This window comes from Trachemys scripta, chromosome 2 (genome assembly GCF_013100865.1).
Source record: "Trachemys scripta elegans isolate TJP31775 chromosome 2, CAS_Tse_1.0, whole genome shotgun sequence".
Classification (NCBI taxonomy): Eukaryota; Metazoa; Chordata; order Testudines; family Emydidae; genus Trachemys; species Trachemys scripta.
The window spans coordinates 200,116,225-200,135,969 of record NC_048299.1 but is presented as its reverse complement, the minus strand read 5'-3'; the positions used below and the strand labels follow the sequence as shown (position 1 = coordinate 200,135,969).

Genomic DNA, 19,745 nt, shown 5'->3' with positions numbered 1-19,745 from the left:
ACTTCAGCTACGTTATTCACGTAGCTGAAGTTGCGTACCTTAGTTCGATTTGGGGGGTGAGTGTAGACCAAGCCAGAGTTGTGAGGATAAGTAGAGTTACAGGAGGGGTTTCAGGTCTTGTCTAGATTGAGAAATTACATTGTGTTAGAACAGGTGTTAATTAACATGATGTTAAACACTCAGTGTAGACAGAGTCCTTTTTAACATTGTCTCCATGACCAGACGATGTGACAAACATAAGTGTTAGTTTATAATCAATTCACCGTCATTAACACATGTTCTAACATGACACAATTCTCCCGTGTAAATAAGGCCTAAGTGAAACGTGAGCAAAGCTAAGAGGCATAGTGGTAAGGCTGACAGTGGAAACTTAATAGCTAACTTCTCGCCCTTAACACTGTGATTAATTTGTCTTTTCCATGGAGAATAAATTGAGTTATGCATTAACATTTTAAGGGAAACTCAACTCTTTGTGTATGGGGAATGGTGATTATGCTGCACCTGTCTTATAACAACATCCCAAGGAAACAAGCATGTTGAGCATTGCAAAAAGATTGTGTTATGGGGTTTAATCCACTTCTCATTGAAGTAAATAGTAAGACATCCATTGACTTTAATGGGCGTTAGGTCAGATCCACAGTGAGAATAACGTGAATGACAGTTTAACAAAGTCGAGTACCAAAGTGCAGTAGCCTTATTGAAGAGTGTGCGTTAAAACAGAACACCCATACAGAAAGTGAAGTGCAATGCAATATTTACACATTTTATTCTTAGAACCATTTTTTACAGTGTTAAACTTTAGATATCTTTGACTTGCAGGTAAAATGCCAAGTAAGAATTCATAGAGCTGAGTGAGGTAACACCTCTTTAAAAGTGCAATATCAGTATGACAGGTGTAAATTATTTTTCATACACTACACTGGGTCCAGAGAGTGAGATTTTCTAAAGGCATTTTGAGACAGCCAGATTATTTTTATAATGCCTGGGCTGCCTCAGTTTTACGCACAGCTTGTTAATTTCTGACCCGCTGAAAGCATTTCTAAAATAACATAGTATTAATGATACTGTTTCTGACATAGTTAGTTCATTTTATCTGGCAGTTTACGAAGTAAACCACTTACAGATAACACACTATGCTAATTTAATTGAAGGAAGCCAAGAAGAAAGCTACAACTTTTAAAGCCAAAAGAAGTGTGTCATAATCATCTATTTTGTTATAATATTGCAAGAACTTTGACTTTTCTCTCAAACTTTCCAACCTAAGTTTTATTTTAACTGAACAGACAGCTTATTGGAGAATCATTACAACAAAAAGAATGTGATTATTAAGTCAGGTTTTACTATTCCCTTGGCCGTACTGACGAAAAGCTTCAGGACAAAAATTGGAAGTCTTTTGCAACAGAACAAACCGAAGATTTGTCCTACTAGAGGGATCTGCACAATTATTTGTCTTGTTCCTTTGATAGTGTAGTTCAAATCCAACCTTGATCAGAGTGACTAGGAATTATTCTTATTAGACAGTTTACTAAATTTTAAGAGGAATGCAATTTTAGGGCACTCCCAGCTGACCAAAGTCAAATTCGATAGGGAAACTAATTTCTGAAGACCAGAATATCCATTTACTCTATCTAGAGGAGCTCGAGGGAGAACAATGGTTGGAGGAGCATTAGGATCAAATACCAGCACCTGCCTGTAATGTCTTTGATCAAGCAGATACCAGGCTCTAATAAGTCAGCTAAATTTTCTCTCTTTACAAATAGCATTAGACTTTTTTCACATCCCTGTATTTTTAAGTCCTATTGTGCCTTGTTATTGCAAGTGTCTGAAATCAGTGAGGAGCATACCAAGGCATAAGAAGGTAAATTACATTTGGATGTATATGTCATGTCCTTACCACTTATTAAATGTATGTTTATTGTTGCTGCTGCATTTCCTTTGGGTTTCTCCTTTATGGTATTATAAAAAACAATAGAGTATTTGCTTTGAGAACTGCTTAATAATGTATGTGCCAATAGTCCATAGCCACTTCAAAAAGCCAATTACTGTTATGAACTGTTGCATAAATACATACTTAGGAGGTTTGAAAATATATAATATGCATTGGATCAGGTAAATAAATATCCAATATGGGAACTTTGAAATGGGAAGTATTGACATGATGAAGTGTAATGGCTCCAAAGGAGTTGTTCTGTAGTAAAGAGACCCTGCAGGAGCTGTGCTCATTAAATCCACTTATTAAAAATTCTTACAAAGATTTTGATTAAAAACAAAATGACTCCGTTGTTTCAAAAAACCAAAGAAACCTGTTTGTGAGTGCTTGCAAAGTCCAATAGTATCTCAATGTGCTAAAATTATCATCTGTGGATGACACAAAATTATTCAGGTTAGTGAAGTCTAAAGAGGATTATGTGAACTTCAGAAGGATTTAAAATTAAGTGATTGGGCAACACATTGGCAGCTGAAAATGAGTGCAGAAAAGCACTTGGTAATGCACATTTGAAGGAACAACATGAATTATTCTTACACATTGATGGATTCTAAATTAACTGTAACCACTCAGGAACAAGACCTAGAGGCCCTTGTAGATGGCTCAGTGAAATCATCTGCTAAATGCACAGCTGTATTTAAAAGAGTGAACAAGATGTTAGGCTGTATTAAAAAGAGGACAGAGAATAATACTGAAAATTTAATGCCACTATACAAATGTGCGGTACATCTTCATCTTGAAGACAGTTTGGTCACTCCCATCTCAAAAAGGATGCAGCAGAAATAGAGAAGGTCAACAAAAATAATTAGAAGCTTAATAAGACTTCCATATAAGGTAAAATTTGAATGATTTTCTGCTCAGCTGTACAGGGGAAAATATGTATCAGAATTCTGTTGTTTCATTGGAACTGAGGACTAATTTGCATACAGTCTTCTTGACAAGGGCTATATAGTCCTTTCATAATTCATCTGGTAAGTCGAATCCGTCTCATTTTTATATTTTAGGTCACACAACAATTTTAGCCATGGGCAGCCGGTGACCCAGCCATTGGGGAAGGCTAGCCCCCGGCCCCTCCCCTTCTACCCAAGGCCTCACTCCTTCCCTTCTGCTCCCCCTCCCCTTCTGCCCCCCTCCGCCCAGAGCACCCTCACTGCGGCCCCCAGCCCCAGACCTGGTGTACTGGGCAGCCAGCCCAGAGTGCTGGGTGGCACGGCTGCAGTGTCCCCAGCCCCGGTGCGCTGGGTGGCGTGGTCTGAACGCTGGGCCGGCAGCATGGCCCCAGCACCAGTCGCCCTGAGTCCCTGCAGGAGACAGGCTGGCCAGCCCCAACCAGCCAGGACAGAGCAGCCTGGCCTGGGGGCGGAGCATGGGCAGGGTCACTCTAGGCTGTTTGGGGAGGCACAGCCTCCTCCTACCTATGATACCCGCCACACATGATTTTAGCCCAGATTAGCAGAGAAAATTTGTTTCCTTGAGATCAGAATTCTCTTCTTGTATCAGAACTGATGCCCACTCATAGTTCAGGCAACCAAAGAAGTTAGTTGAAAATATGTTGAAGCCAGCCTTCAGTTATTGATTTGAAACAATATTTACCCAGGGGATCACTGACATCATTAAAATTTCGAATGTATTGATATCCTTAAAAAAATAACCAATAACCAACTCTCAAGCCTGCAACATGTGCCCACGGCCAGCCGACGGAACAACCTTTCAGTCACTGTTACACTCATCACACCTCCTCCGCTCCCTCTACTTGTTTCTTATATCAGCTTGTTGCATTTTGTCTCAATTTAGGCCCTGAGTACGCAAAACACTATGCATATATTTAACTTTAATCATGTGATTAGTGCTGTTGAGGTCAGTGAGAATACTCACATGAGTAAAGTTAATAACAAGCATAAGTGTCTGTAGAACTGAGGCCTCAGACTGTCAAACTGTTAGGTCATAGACTGTCTCTCACGGTCTCTTTGATCAGCACTCAGCGCAATGGGATCTCAGTCTCACTGGGGAACTGGTTGCCGCTGTAATAAATAACCATATTGGGCAAATTTTGGTCCATGTGAACTCACACACTCCTGTTCTGATGAAAAAGCCTATATCACCCCAAATTTGATTCCTGAGTCTGCGCAAAATGGGTTTGGCACCTCTGATCACACAATGATGAATATAAATTTCACATAAGCATGTTGTGACTGTAAGAGCACCCCTGTGCCAGAAAGCAAGGGGCTCCCTGGTATCTAGTAGTGAGTCTCAGCTGGCCTGACCAGCTCAGTGCACCCCAGCTCACTGTTGTTATAATCTGTATCTAAAAGGTGTCATGTAAGGTGTCATATGAGAACTGGTAGCATGCTGGTCATTATTATTACGGTGTGGTGTGTGTATGGGTGATATATGAAAAATTCTAAATATGTGCTGGAAATATGCTCTTTAAAATATGTTTGCAGGTAGGGCTTAACTCACCCCGCCTTAAATGAAGGAATGTGGTCCTGCCTGCTTAAATGTGTCTCCAATGTAAATTGAGCAAAGAAAAACAAAAGAAGTACATATACATAAAAGGTAAACAAGGCCATCAAACCAGTGAGTGGGGGAGATGGCCGCTTAACTACCACGGTGATGGGAGGAGACTGCAAAAATTAACATGGCATCAGCTCCCTGGTGGACACGGCAAGTGGAGCCTCCAGGAGGGCTTCCTGACTTTGAAAAGAAAGATAAACTTTGAGGATATAAGCAGAACGAGAAAGCCATTTGAGCATCTTTCACTGGATGAGACAAAGAAAGCAAGCACTGTGAGCTCTGTGTTGGATTTGGGCTAAGAACTGGCCAGCCCTGCTGGAAGAACAACTGTGGTGAGAAAACTACTTTGAACAAAAGGCTCGAGTTTATTAAGTAGCATATTTTTACTTTCTCTGTAACAATTTCTAAATTCCTTCTACTTGGTAACACTTAAATGTCTGTTTTTTGGTAATAAACTAAATCTTGTTTTATTCCACAACCATCTCAGTGTTTCAAACTGAAAAGCAACATTCTCAGCCAACTGGCAGGCTTGTACTGTGTATTGTCTACATAGCAGCAAACTTGCTAAGGTTTTCTGCATGCTACAGTAAGAGGGGCTGAGCATTGCAGAGGAGCTGGTTTTGGGACTGGAAGGACTGTCGGTGTCACCTTGCTAGAAGTAACCAGGATGGTGGAAGCAAGGATGAGGTCACTGGGGTGTAAAAGCAGGCTACTGGTGTCAGGGCTCTGAGCCAAAGCTGTACTGCACTTAAGCACCCAGGGTTCCAGGGCAGGAGTGACACAACCCCTTACTTGTTTGGGTAAATCCCCAAAGTGTCACATATGTATGATGCAAGCAGGGTGCAGGAGTTTAAGGCAGAAGGGAATCCAACTTTTGCTTAAATCCTCCCATTCCCGACATGACAAAAGGCAGCCCGAGGAAACATTCAATTAATTCAAATATACAAAGACATTCACAATGAAGGAATCACAATTGCACCATATAAACTATATATGAATGAACCCCCCATACGTTTAGTTAGTAAAACTAACTGATTATCTATGCATCTCTGATAAAACCACCTTCTCTGAATAAATCCATGCTTTCTTATTTCATTTAATCCTGTCAAACCCATAACAACTCTAACAATCAGATATTCTATAGCTAGCTTCATCAAAATGAAAGACACTTTCAACAATTCTTACACATAGAGCATGTAGCTGAATAATACACTTTTTCCCCAAAATGATTTGGCAAAAGATATTATAGACAAAAAGCTCTTCTAAGCATGGATGGCTAACCAAGGAAATAAAGAATTCGCTAAGAGCAGGCTGACCTCAAGAAGCTAAAGTGGGAAAGGATAAGTGACATATGTAAAAAGAAAAAAGAATCTTACATGATAGTCATAAGAGGTTGAGAAAAGAATCACAAACAGTACTGTATTTATCTGGTATATGGATATACTGGCTGATGCAGAAAACTCTGAGTTGGGAACAAGGAAAATGGGATTAAAAGTTAAAAAGACAGTTAAATAAAAAGAAAACGGATACCTTAAATTAGTGATCAGATGGATGGAATACTACATGATGAAATAGAAAACTTAGCTCACTGAAGTCTGGCAAAATTTTTGTGAATTCTTAGAAGACAGTTAAACTGCAGTTGAAACAGGCTTTCCACATAAAACTGTATTTTATCCTTGCTTTTAAAAGTAGCCTTTTAAAATGAAAAATCAAGAACATGATCTTACTACTTTATATAGAGATGGAGACATGCACAGCCCATGAAGAAGACATTTAGGAAGCAAAAGCCACACTATTATTGTAGCTTGACTGGAAAGCTAACAATCAATCAAACAACCAATCAAACAAAACATTCGTCTTAGATTTTGCTCTATTAATCCCTGTTTTATATCATGTAGCTATGAAAAGAGCACACAAGGAGCACTTTGCCAGGCTACCAAAGCTAGAAATTACTTTAAAGTAAGGATCCCAAATATGCTTTTAAATTTATATTTAATAAAATGATATTGAATATCACATAAACATTGTGACAGATGAGAAGCTGCTATGCATTAATCTATGATTGCTGACATATAATAGAGTGAGATATAATAGTGTGTAATGGTATGAATATTGTAAATGTCCTAGTTAGTGAAGTAAAGGTACTGTATAACTATGGTGCGTTATTAGAATTTTCTGAATGAATGTATTGATCTAAGTTAGTAAGGGTCTGCGGGAAGAGCAAACAGGAAAGCTACACAATAATGGAGCTAGTTAGGATATGGTTTTCCTGTCCTGTGAGGGTTTTTGAGATTTCAAAAATTTCTGTTTAAAACAAAAACAAAACAAAAAACAAAAACAAACAACCAAATATATATATATATATATATATATATTTATATATAAAAACAACAACAACAAAAAACAAACAAACAAAAAAAACAACCACCAAAGTTGTTGGTCACTTTGTAATCTGGTGGCTACACAGTACATCAGTTGTTGCACAGGTTCAGCTGGGATACAAGGCTTTTTTGTTTTGGAAAGGGAACTTAATTATGACTTTAAATTTTAAAAAATCCTTTACTCAATATTTGCTCATTTAGATTCTTCAGCTAAAAGGCTGCTTTTATTTCCTCCTTTGGATATCTGGCCAAGACAGCCTAGGTGTTTTATGTACAAATATCTAAGGCAGTGGTTCCCAAACTTGTTCCTCCGCTTGTGCAAGGAAAGCTCCTGGCGGGCCGGGCTGGTTTGTTTACCTGCCGCATCCGCAGGTTCGGCCGATCGCGGCTCCCACTGGCTGCGGTTCGCTGCTCCACGCCAATGGGAGCTGCTGGAAGAGGCAGCCAGTACATCCCTCGGCCTATGTTGCTTCTAGCAGCTCCCATTGGCCTGGAGCAGCAAACCGCAGCCAGTGGGAGCCACGATTGGCCAAACCTGCGGACCTGGCAGGTACACAAACCAGCCCGGCCCACCAGGGGCTTTCCCTGTACAAGCAGCGGAACAAGTTTGGGAACCACTGATCTAAGGGGATTGCATACCAAATAGAAAAACTGCAATTGAAATAAATAAAGAGTTTGTGGCAGGAAGTATTTAGAAATAAAATGCACATGTACCCGGGGGAGAAAGTTGGAACTGACTGAGCACCAGCTATTTCAAAGTTCTGTTAGATTCCTCAGAGCTTTTTGTCCAAGGGCCAATCTGTCCATAGAGAAACAGATACTTAGGATTTTAAGTTTGATTTTCAGGTAGCCAGGAGTCACAGCGGCTGGAGAAAATGCCAAGAGTGAGGCATAGCCAGTAAAGAGCTGGATAAAAAGTAGCTAAATAAGGCCTTCATGGAAGTTGAGACCGCACTTTAAGATAAATTGAAAAAAGACATGTCAGCTCTGGTTAGGCTGTAACTATGCCCCTACAGTGAGAGCTACATACATGCAGAATGGAACCTATGATGTTTAAACACATAGTTATCTAGTTGAATCTGAATGAAATGAAGAGTTAGGGAGCTTAATTTTAAACAAAACCCCACAGAGGTTACATTTGAGCAGTCCTGAAAGAGTTGTTATAACATATCAATTCTCTGATTATTTTAGATTCATTTGGTTTCACTAAAAAAGAAGAAAAAAAAGGAATACCCTCCTCCCCAAATGCTCTCCTGTACACTATAGACTTTGATGACCAACGCTGACCAGCACAGGGACCAAATATCAGTGGCATATGCATTTATAAGGGACTGAGTCCTAGGGTATATCTATACTACAAGTGCTACAGTGGCACAGATGTAGTGCCGCAGCTACACTGCAGTAATGCAGACACTTACTACAGCAATGTTGATTTAAATCCACCCCCTTGAGAGGCAGTTGTCAGGTTGATGGAAGAATTCTTCTGTTGACCTTTCAGTGTTCTACACCAGGACTTAATTATGTCTGTGAATTTGTCACATCCCTGAAAAACGTAGCTAGGTTGACTTAAGTTTTAGGTATAGACCAGGCCTTGTAAGAATGTGCTGTCACCACCCATTAAGTGAGAGAGAGGTGATTAGATAAAATTTTGTACCAAGTTAAAAGGAAGGCTCTCCTCAGGAGACTGATGACAAGTAAAACCTGCCATAGCCGGGGCCATGGATATCTACACTCAGTCTATAGTAAATCTGTTTATTTTGGGTTTCTAAGAAGAGGAGTTTGTAGCAAGTGACGGGGTAGGAACTCTCCTTTTTCTTTTTCCTGTGGTCCTACTACCTCATGTAACTTAATTTGGTATATCCCGAGGCCACAAGCAGTTAAAGTCTTTGCTGCAATGTACAATCATGGTTGTGTATGTATGAGTGAGCAAGTGGCAGGCCGTCTTAGAGGATAAAAATATAAGAGATACCATACTGGGTCAGACCGTGGTTCTTCTTGCCTGGTATCCTTTCTCCTTCAGTGATCCATACAAGAGTTTCAGGGAGAGTGTACAGAACAGGGTAATTATTGAGTGATCCAGCCCTGCCTTCTACTCCTGGCTTCTGGTAGTCAGAGGTTTAGAGATGCCCCAAGTACAGCATCCCTGACAATCTTAGCCATTGATGGCTTATCCTCCATAAACTTATCCATTGAGTAAACTGAACTCAATTATACTTTTGGCCATCACAATATCCCATGCCAATGAGTTCCACAGGTTAGTTGTGCACTGTGTGAAAAAGTACTTCCTCTTGTTTGTATTAAACCTGCTGCCTATTAATGTCATCTGGTGATCCCTGGTTTTTGTATTGAGTGAAAGGGTAAATAACACTTCTCTATTCACTTTTTCTATACCACTCATGATTTTATAGACTTTATCATATCCCCTCTTAGTCATCTCTTTTCCAAGTTGAAAAATCCTAGTCATTTTAATCTCTCCTCATATGGAAACTGTTCCATATGCCTAATCATTTTTGTTGCCCTTCTCTGAACCTTTTCCAGTTCCATAATATCCTTTTTAAGATGGGGCGACCAGAACTGCACATTGTATTCTAGGCATGGGCACATCACGGATTTATATAGTAGCATTATGATATTTTCTGACTTATTTTATATCCCATTCCTAATAATTCCTAACATACTGTTAGCCTTTTTGACCACTGCTGTGCAATGATTAGAAGTTTTCAGAGAACTATCCATGGTGATGGTGACTCCAAGATCTCTTTCTTGGGTTGTAACAAGCTAATTTAGAACTCATCACTGTATATGTATAGTTGTGATTGTTTTTTCCAATGTGCATTACTTGGCGCTTATCAACGTTAAATTTCATCTGCCATTTTGTTGACCAGTCATCCAGTTTTGTGAGATCCCTCTGTACTCTTTGCAGTATGTTTTGGACTTAAATATCTTGAATAATTTTTTATCGTCTGCAAACTTTGCCACTTCACTGTTCACTCCCTTTTTCAGATCACTTATGAATAAGTTGAACAGCACAGGTTCCAGTACAGATCCTTGGGGGATCTCCCTCCATTGTGAAAACTTACCATTTATTACTACCCTTTGTGTCCTGTCTTTCAACCAGTTACTGATCCAGGAGAGGACCTTCCTTCTTATCCTATGGCTACATAGCTTTCTTAAGAACCTTTGGTGAGGGCCCATGCCAAAGGCTTTCTGAAAACCAATGTACACTATATCAACTCGGTCACCCTTATCCACATGCTTGTGGACTCCCTCAAAGAATTCTAATAGATTGGTGAGGCATGATTTCTCTTTACAAAAGCTATGTTGACTCTTCCCCCAACAAATTATGTTTACCTATATGTCTGATAATTCTGTTCTTTACTACAGTTTCAATCAATTTCCCCAGCACTAAGGTAAGACTCACCATCCAGTAATTGCCAGGATTCCCTCTGGAGAACTTTTTAAAATCTGTATACCATTAGCTACCTTCTAGTCATCTGGTAAGGAGGCTGATTTCATCGATAGGTTGCATACTAAAGTTAGTAGTTCTGAAATTTCATTTTTGAGTTCCTTCAGCATCCTTGAGTGAATATCATCTGGTCCTGGTGACTCATTACTGTTTAACTTATCAATATGTTCCAAAACCTCCTCTATTGATACTTCAGTTTGAGACAGTACTTCAGATTTGTCATCCAAAAATAGCTCTGGTGTGGGTATCTCCCTAACATCCTCTGCAGTGAAGACTGATGCAAAGAATTTGGTCAGCTTCTTTGCAATGGCCTTGTCTTCCTTGAGTGTTATGTCATCTAGTGGCCCCTCTGCCTATTAGGCAGGTTTGCTGCTTCTGATGTACTTAAAAAATACCATTAGTTTTTACCTCTTTAGCAAGTTACTTCTCAAATTCTTTCTTGGCTTGCTTTATGATACTTTTACAATTTATTTGCCAGAGGTTTTGCTCCTTTCTATTTTCCTCATTAGCCACCTACTACTGACAGTGAACGTGTAAATTGATAGAGGCCAGTATTTCTGGAGTAGGTGGAACAGGTTTCTAGTCCTGGACTATTAAGTGCATGTAGATTTCATTATAACTGTGTCTGATGTCTGCAGCAAATATATCTGTTACACCACCTACAAGGAAATAAACCCGAGACTCCTTTCCCCTCCTTCTGTAACTATCTAACAGACCTATTATCTGTTGTTATGGGGTGGAACGGAAGTTACTACCATCCATCATGTAAGATGGTGGTAAGAAATGGTTAAATTCCTTTATAGAACAAGATAGCTGAAACAATAGGGGTCTCCACCCTAACCCCAGCCACATCACCGCCCAAAACAAAGATACATACAAGGCACATGTGGGCAGAGGGGTTTTGGTGTCTATTTTGTGAAGGACTGTGCGTCTATGAAAGAGAGGAAAAAGGTACAGAGAAGGCAGCAAGGAAACACCCGACACAGCTTGAATAAAAACTAGGAATGTGGCCCTGAGAAAAGCTTAAAGAAAGAGCTCCTTTTGAGCTGAGTGCTTGCTGAAAAGGTTTGGAGCTGTGAGCAAGAAAACTTCTCTCCTGTTGTTCAATTCCTCCTGTGTTCACAGAAACAGGACTTGTTTATTTACAAAGAATGTACACAAGATTACATCAAAATTACTTCACTCCATCATCAATTTCTCCTCCTAACTGGAAGAACCTGCAAAACCCCTGAATTTCTGGCTAATTGCATGGGACAAAAAGGATCTTCTTTTTTCTACACTGCGAATAGGAACTACCCAGGCTGACTATTGCATTACTGCCTGTGAATTAGCCTGACGCAAGGGTGAAAGAGATTACATGGATGCCCTAGGATGAAATTAAACTACCAGTTGAGGTTGTGAACCCCATAAGAGATATGGGTAAAGTGGTAATAAAGGACAAAATGTGACCCTGAAGAGCCTAGAAAGACAAAATAAAAAGCAAAATAACCCAGTAATTCCTATAATTCAGGAGAAAGAACAGAAACCTGCAGCAGTCTTTTAAATCCTTCTGCAATGTCCAGTATAGGGCTGCAGGTGCTTCCCTCTCTGGACTTTAAAGAGGCACCTGGAAAAGGAGTAGCAAATGACTAAAGATCTGTTTCTTTATATTATAGTTTTAGGGCCATATTTTCCAACCCACATTCTCTCCTCTCTGGGATCATCTACAATCATCTTTCATTCTCTTACTCATACCCTACCCCATCCACATTTTTTCTAAACCACCAAAACTTTTGAGTACAAAAAGAATGGACATTCTTCTTATGTGGGTTGATTATTAGAATTATTTTAAAACAGAAAACATTTTAAACATAGCTTTTCTCATTCTTAAGAAAAAAATCAATTTATTGAAAAGATCTCTCACACTCCCAGGCATCCATTACAGGCTAATAATGGCACCTACGTACTGCAAGCTCTCTGCCTTCAGCTGCATGCTTCCCAACACATTGGAAATGAACCATTATTGTATGATGAAACACACATTTTATGTAAATCCTTCAGCTGCGAGTGGGTGCAAATTACATGGATAAATTGTGCACACAGAAAAATGACCTTTCACATTCATAACCCTGTAGTTTGGAAGTTGTTTCTTACTAGCCATTGGTTTAGAAGAGAACTGTACTATCACAGTTGTTAAAGATGTTTTGAAGTTTATGATGCGTTGCCAACATACATCCAATAATGCTTACACTTCATATTTTAAATGGTATAAATTAGGTGGCACATTTTTGATAAAAGGACCGAAAAAGTCTTTCGACAATGAAAACCAGTTGAAAAAGTGGCCTTGTAGGGGGAAAGGGATCAGAGACAAGGAACTCAAGCAACTGCAAGAGTGAGATAACACACACAAAAGGGGAAAAAATTAGGGAAGACTGTAGAATTAACAGACCATGGGGAAAAATGGTAGGTGGAATATGAAATGGCTTCTAGCAACTTGAATGTAGAATGAAGTGATGCTTGCGTGAGGCAGTAGAATGGATACAGAGGAATAAGTCAAAAGCAGTAGGCTCTTTTCAATACTCCTCTGGAGAAAACAGCTTGAGAGACCTTGTTTCTGGCTTTCCTGAATAGGGCTTTGAAAATACAGATTTTGCTTTTGTTCCCTGATCTGTTTTTTTTTTTCTTGAGTATGAATTCTGCTGATACTGGTTAGTGGACATCATGATTATCTTTGCACGTCAAACAGCAAGAGTTTTTTTTTTTAAAGCAACCATAAATAATTTAAGATTCGAAAAAATCGTCAACCTCATATCTTCTGGTTTCTGTTACAAAGCCAGAACCCCATTAGGATGAAGGGCAGGAGAGTGAGACAGACATGCCCCTCCCCCATTGTTTGCTATCCTGTTTAAGCAAAGTGGCTGAAGGAGTAATTCATTATCACACCTCGTCCCCTCCAATTTTTAAAATGTGCTCACACCACCACAAAGAGGAGGACTTTATGCAGGTTTTATTGTGCAAGAGGATCCTCCCAACTTATCTGCAAGCAGAGGGTCAAATCCTCAGCTTGTACAAATCAGCATAGTTCCACTCAGTGCATTGATTTACACCAGCTGAGGGCTGTTGGGATGGTGTTGAATTACTGTGATTGATATGAGTGAATGTGATGAACATGATTTTGGTATGGCTTGATATGTCCGAATTTGCTAGAGGATTCTGGGAGCAGGGTTCTCTTAACATCAGACATTTGGTATGGAAATTTACTGAGAGTGATCGGAGGCTCTATCTGTGTGTGTGTTTCAACATGGAACTTCAGAACATATCAGCCGAAGGCCAGCTCACCAAGTAAAGAAAACGCAAAAACACGCGATCAGTGAACGTGGCACAGGCTGACTAGGGTCAAAATGACCCTTTTGGATGGCACCACACTAAGAGCTCGAGTGAATGATTTATGAAAGGGTATAAACATCAACTGATTTTTGGTCTCTGTTTTGCAGTCCCTTTTAAAATATTAATTAGGAAAAATCAGTAATGAAATGTCCATAGGGCATATTTCGAGGACATGAGACTCCTTTGAGAGCAGAGGGTACAAATATTAAGAATATCATATGTACAGTTCTTAGTTCCCCAATTAACATCTGAAGAGTTCTGTGACGCTGTAAGACAGAGGGTCCCAGGGTAGCCAACACCCTGCTATGAGGGATTTTTGGAGAACTTTTGAACCAGAGGTCCTCGGGGTAACCAAGACCCTGCTTTGGGGGACATTTGACAGACCAAGTACTTGAGAGAAAAAAGAGAAGAGAAGAAAAAGAAATCTCCATCTAGGGGCTGGTCCACACTGGGGCGGGGGATCGAACTAGGAAATGCAACTTCAGCTACGAAAATAGCGTAGCTGAAGTCGACGTTTCCTAGATCGAACTAAGTTTACTTACTGCGGGTCCACACGGCGCAGGCAAGCTCCCCCGTCGACAGCGCTTCCTCCTCTCAGCGAGCAGGAGTTCCACAGTTGACGGGGGAGTGCTTCTGGGATCGATTTATCGCGTCCAGATGCGACGCGATAAATCGATCCCAGAAGATCGATCTCTACCCGCCGAATCGGGCGTGGACCTAGCCTAGGACCGGTAGGCAGTGGAAAGTCCCGCCACTGAGCCGGGTCCTTGCCAAGAGGCATCTATTAGTAGTATGCCCGGTAGACTAAGTAATCTACGGGGAACTGCAATTGTGTCCGAGATCGCAATAAACCTGGCCCGAGGTGCCTTTGTACCTTACTAGACTCTGTGGTCATTGGGGGTTCTCGTCGGGTCTGCTGTGTCAGCTATCTGCGCAGAGCTGGGGCAGCACACAGAGGGAACACACGCACGCAGCCGAGTGATATCAACAGGAGAAAGCAGAAGCACCACACCGGTAGCCTCTGACAACAGTACCAGTAACAATCTGCCCAGCTGTGGGCCAATTAGGATCCATTTCAACAAGAGCCAGAGTGTGTTGCTCCTGCACAGCCTAGCTGTAGCTGCATTCCTGGGAACAGGAAGAGTAGCAGATGTGACCTCTTTGTTCTCTCCACCCCTGTGTTTTTGGGTCAGTGGATCTTCATGTCTCTCCTTACACTATTGGCTCTCCTGCTCCCAGGAAGAGCATGGTTCTATGGTATGTGAGGATATGCAGGTTTCCCACAGTCTGGTCCACATATGCAGAAGAAACATAGCATCTCCAGTGCATTTCATGCCTAGCAAGGATTTGGAGCCAGGATTTTACCACGTGTGTATATATATTGTGCCAACTGGTGCTTTTCTTTTGCCCCCTCCTGAATTCCCTCTTTGTTACTCACCAGTACTGCTCTGGATGGTCCTCACTGTGGTGGCCGTGCGGGGGGGAGATGAGGACCTCAGCGACACGCATTCATCATCTTGGGAACAGCCCTTCTCAATTGCTCTCACATAGCTGTGGCTCCTCATGCGGAAGCAGCCTGGCATTGGCAGATCCAGGGCCTCTACGGCCTGAGACTCTAGTTCGCTGAACACTGACTCGCAGACTGATTCAAACTGACCGTTTACTTCCATCTCACTCACCTGCAGGCCAAGAACAGGTAGTTTCCTGTAATTATATCCCATTAGAGCAATCTATCCTATAATAACATTTACAAACAAAGATGGAACAATACTTAAAATTTCCATTAAAAGTTCCCTTCGAACAGTAAATGATTTACACTTTAAATGGTTTTTTTTAATGCAGTAACAATTCTCCAAGAAAAATATACAATGTGCATGTTCAGAGTTAAGAAAATACAGAACTATGGACATTGAGGGCTCAGCCCCAATCTCATGTAACTAACCCAACTTGGGCCAACAGTAGGGATTAAATCTGGACTTCTAGTATTAAGAGTCTGCGCCTCTCCAACTTGAATGAAAGGACTAACTCCCTTGGCTGGCAGCTATAACAGACTATTTAACCCTTTTTTGTGAACCAGCTCCCAGAGAGCCAGGCTCTCCTAGCTTGAGTTACACACAAAACCACATGGGCTTGCAAACTTACAAACTTTGCAGCCATTTGCCAGTGTTTATATGGCAATGGGCACCCACATTTCTAAACTCAGGATTGAGCCTTGAGATTGGTATTAAAATTATAATCACCACCATAGGAAAAATGCACATCTGAAACAATAATGTATACCATGATTTCATTATTTCTCAGGCATTCTAAAGGCACAGAGACCAAGGTAAGATGTGAATGGTTTAGGAAGATATGAAAGATGCTATACTAGGATGAATTTTAAGAAAAAATAGGTAGAGTATCAGGCCATATTTCTGAACAGTGAAATCTATTAGACTGTGGAATAACTTCCTACGGGAAATAGTGGAAAGAGATTGATTGCTTTAAAAAACACTGGACAAAGCACTGGATATTATGTTGTAAAGAACAATCCTACATTGGCAGGGGATAAACTAGATTATCAGATAGGTGACTCCCAGAGCTCACTTCTAGGATTTCTTTTAAGCTTCCTATTTTTATTGGCAAGGAAGCCTACACTCTTTGGACCATAGATAGCTTCAACCATCTCACAAATCAATCCGTCTAAATTGGAGTCAAATAGTTTTATCCCACACTTACAATTTCAGTTTGCTGTTTTCTGCTGGCTTCCTTCATAACTCGGTTTCTACAGCACCTGCTTATACTTTGTGCTAGTGCTGTAGACTCCAACAGCGTATAATAAGCAGATGATGCCTCTGAATGTCCATATTGAGCAATCCCTGCCTGAGCAGTGCAGACTTCATCTTGGACCAAAGTCAATCCTCTAGCCCATTTATCCTGCATAAAAGTCCCTGGGTGAAATCCTGGCCCCACTGAAGTCACTGGCAAAAACTCAGTGACATCAATGGGGCCAGGATTTCTTAAGTTCAACCAGTGAAACTTTTAGATTGCCTTGATAATTATATTATATGAACACAGAGACAGCATTATTTTTATTCCATGAATACTTTAAAATGAAAATTGATCTAAGTCCAAAAAGGAAATCTCCACTGAAAATGTACTATCCAGTTAAATTGGCTTTTACCTTTGCTGGCATAAATTGGAGGTTCAAAATTGTGACAGCGGTGATGGTCATCTATAACATGAGTTATTACCAGTGATTTAGAGCATTGTGACAGGGTCGGGCCAGATGACTACAGGAGAGTGATCGAAGGCAGATATATTAGCCCCAGGTCAAGCAGGTCCCTTTTCCCTGGGTAAGGTAATGGGGCAGTTCCAGAACAATCAGGAACTTGCTGGAACAAATTAAGGCAGACAGGCTAATCAGGACACCTGGAGACAATTAAGAAACTGCTAGAATCAATTAAGACAGGCAGGCTAATCAGGGCATCTGGTTTAAAAAGGACCTCACTTCAGTCAGTGAGGGGCATGTGTGAGGAGCTGGGAGTAAGAGGTGCAAGAAGCTGAGAGTGAGTAGGCATACTGCTGGGGGACTGCGAAGTACAAGCATTACCAGACATCAGGAGGAAGGTCCTGTGGTGAGGATAAAGAAGGTGTTGGGAGCAGGCCATGGGGAAGTAGCCTAGGGAGTTGTAGCTGTCACGCAGCTGTTACAGGAGACACTATAGACAGCTGCATTCCACAGGGCCCTGGGCTGGAACCCAGAGTAGAGGGCAGGCCTGGGTTCCCCCCATCCCCTCAACTCCCTATTTGATATGTGGGTCCCACCAGAGGGGGAGGTCTCTGGCCTGTCCCCCGACCCGTTAGGTGGGCCAGCAGAGACTGCGGGGATTGTTCTCCTTTTCCCAATGCTGGCCAGTGATGAGGTTAGCCGAATGAACGGCAGGTTTGTGCCACTAACAAAAGGAGCCAAACTGAGGACTGCCGTGAACCTCTGAGGCAAGCAAATCCGCCAGAAAGTGCAGAACGGATCAAGTTAGAGGAGGAACTTTATCACAGCATACAACACCAAATGAAATGCAGTGCCTTACACTAGTTGGCAAAAAATACACAACATGCAAGAATACCCTTGCAGAATAACATATCTGACTATGATGTTTTAATGTGCATATTCATTCAAGTTTTCCCAAAGAAAATTACCTTTTATCTTAGCACCGTTTTAGGGCCCAACTCTGTGAAGTACTGAGCATCCTTTGCTCCCACTGTTTTTAAGCAAAGTTGAGGGCACTCAACACATCCCTGACCTGTGTCCTATTTTGCATGCATGGCAGCTAGGCAGATGTGACAGCATGATGGCTCCATATGCGTATTTTATATAAGGGCAGGCTATTCTACTGTGTCAACACTCACAATTTAAAATGCCCCAGAGTACACAATATTCAACTGACAGACTGTAGCTGGCACAAAAGAGGATGTTATGATTTTTCAGGAAAATAATGCACATCTTCATAATTAATGTGTGAACCAAACACATATGTACCATGTACATCGTAAAGTCAAAGCTCTATCAGAATTAAAAAAATGTGTAAAAGGAGCTAATAAACCTTTTCAAAATATTGGATTAATGTCAAAACAACAATTGTGGAATAGAAAGTACCAGTAACCTTTATTCTTTTTCCCCTCAAACATTTTATGGTCCCCACTCCTTAAAGGAAAACTCATTATCGCTAGGACTCCAAGTCCTACATTTTTAGAAGTGACTCGTTATTTTGTATGCTAAACCTGAAACTTCTTAGAGGGAGTGTTGAGCACCTGTCCACTAAAAATTGGGCCCCTTTAAGACATTTCATGTTGTGCAACCAAAATCACCAAACAATTTTTAAAATTTAGACTATAACATTTTCAAATCTTCTTCCTTCACAAAAATGTACACGAAAAACATCCCCATAAGTCCTTTTAAAATTCAAATGCTTTTGAAAATATGTAATCTGTTGCATGTCTGACTTCAATGCACACATAAAAAGGGTTTCTGGTTCTACATATTGCACATGCAGCTGAATTGGCTGGGGACTGATTTTGATCTTGTCCTTAGCTGTGCATGCTTGCCACCCACCTGACTAATGGTGCTCATGGCTCTCATGTAGCTCTCATTCCGGGAACGGAATTTAGGAGAAGTTAACAGACTTGCAGGGTCCAGACTGTCCAAACTCCTATTGATTGAGACTTCACTCACTGCCCTCAAGTAACTGTGGCTCCGGATTTGAAGTTTTGGAGAGTGTTCGCTGGATATCCTTGAAGGAAACAGTGGGAAAGAGACATTTCATCAAATCCAAATAGCTTAACTGTGACTGGGAATGACAGTAAATTGTTCTGCAGGAAAGTAAGACTCAAACCAGAAATTATGTAACCCTGGGGCATATATAAATTCAGTACAGTACTGCAAATCGGCCAGTTCCAGCTTAGCCGCTACTAGCTGCTGCAGGGGAGACCCCTGCCAGTGGCAGTGGCTGGGCAACTCAGGAATCACCACCGGCGGTGCCAGATGGTCAATTGAAGGGGGTCCCACCACCTGCAGCTGCTGGGCAGCTATGGGAGGGCCCCCCACTGCCCACGGAGGCTGGGCTGCTGTGGGGCCCCTGCTGCCACCAGTGGCTGGTAAGCTGCAGGGCCCTCAATGTCATGGAGCTTGCTGGAAGTCACGGATTCTGTGACTTCCACGTCCTTCGTGACATAATCTTAGCCTTAACCATAATACAATTAAATTTAACATCCCTTGGGTAGGGTGGGGTGGGAGAGAGACACCCAAAGAAGCCCACCACAGTATCATTTAACTTCAGAAAGGAGAATAATAATAGGATATAATAATAGGACACTATAATAGGAACCTAGTTAAAGAGAAATTAAAAGGTACAGTCCCAAAAGTGAGATGCCTGCAAGATGCAAGGAAACTTTTTAAAAACACCATAGTAGAAGCTCAAATTAAATGTATACCCCAAATTAAAAACATAGTAAGAAGACCAAAAAAAGTGCCACCCTGGCTAAAAAACAAAGT

At 41.1% G+C, this 19,745-nt stretch overlaps 1 protein-coding gene across 1 annotated transcript in view; it reads right to left on the bottom strand.

The window, feature by feature from the left end:
- The window catches only part of DLGAP1 (DLG associated protein 1), a 632,647-nt gene that overhangs the window by 134,098 nt on the left and 478,804 nt on the right, over positions 1–19,745 (bottom strand). The window contains exons 6-7 of the mRNA XM_034762696.1: positions 18,807–18,984; positions 15,153–15,393 (exon numbers count right to left, since the gene is read on the bottom strand). Coding sequence (XP_034618587.1) covers positions 15,153–15,393; positions 18,807–18,984 — 419 coding nt within the window. The remainder of the gene's footprint in view (positions 1–15,152; positions 15,394–18,806; positions 18,985–19,745) is intronic.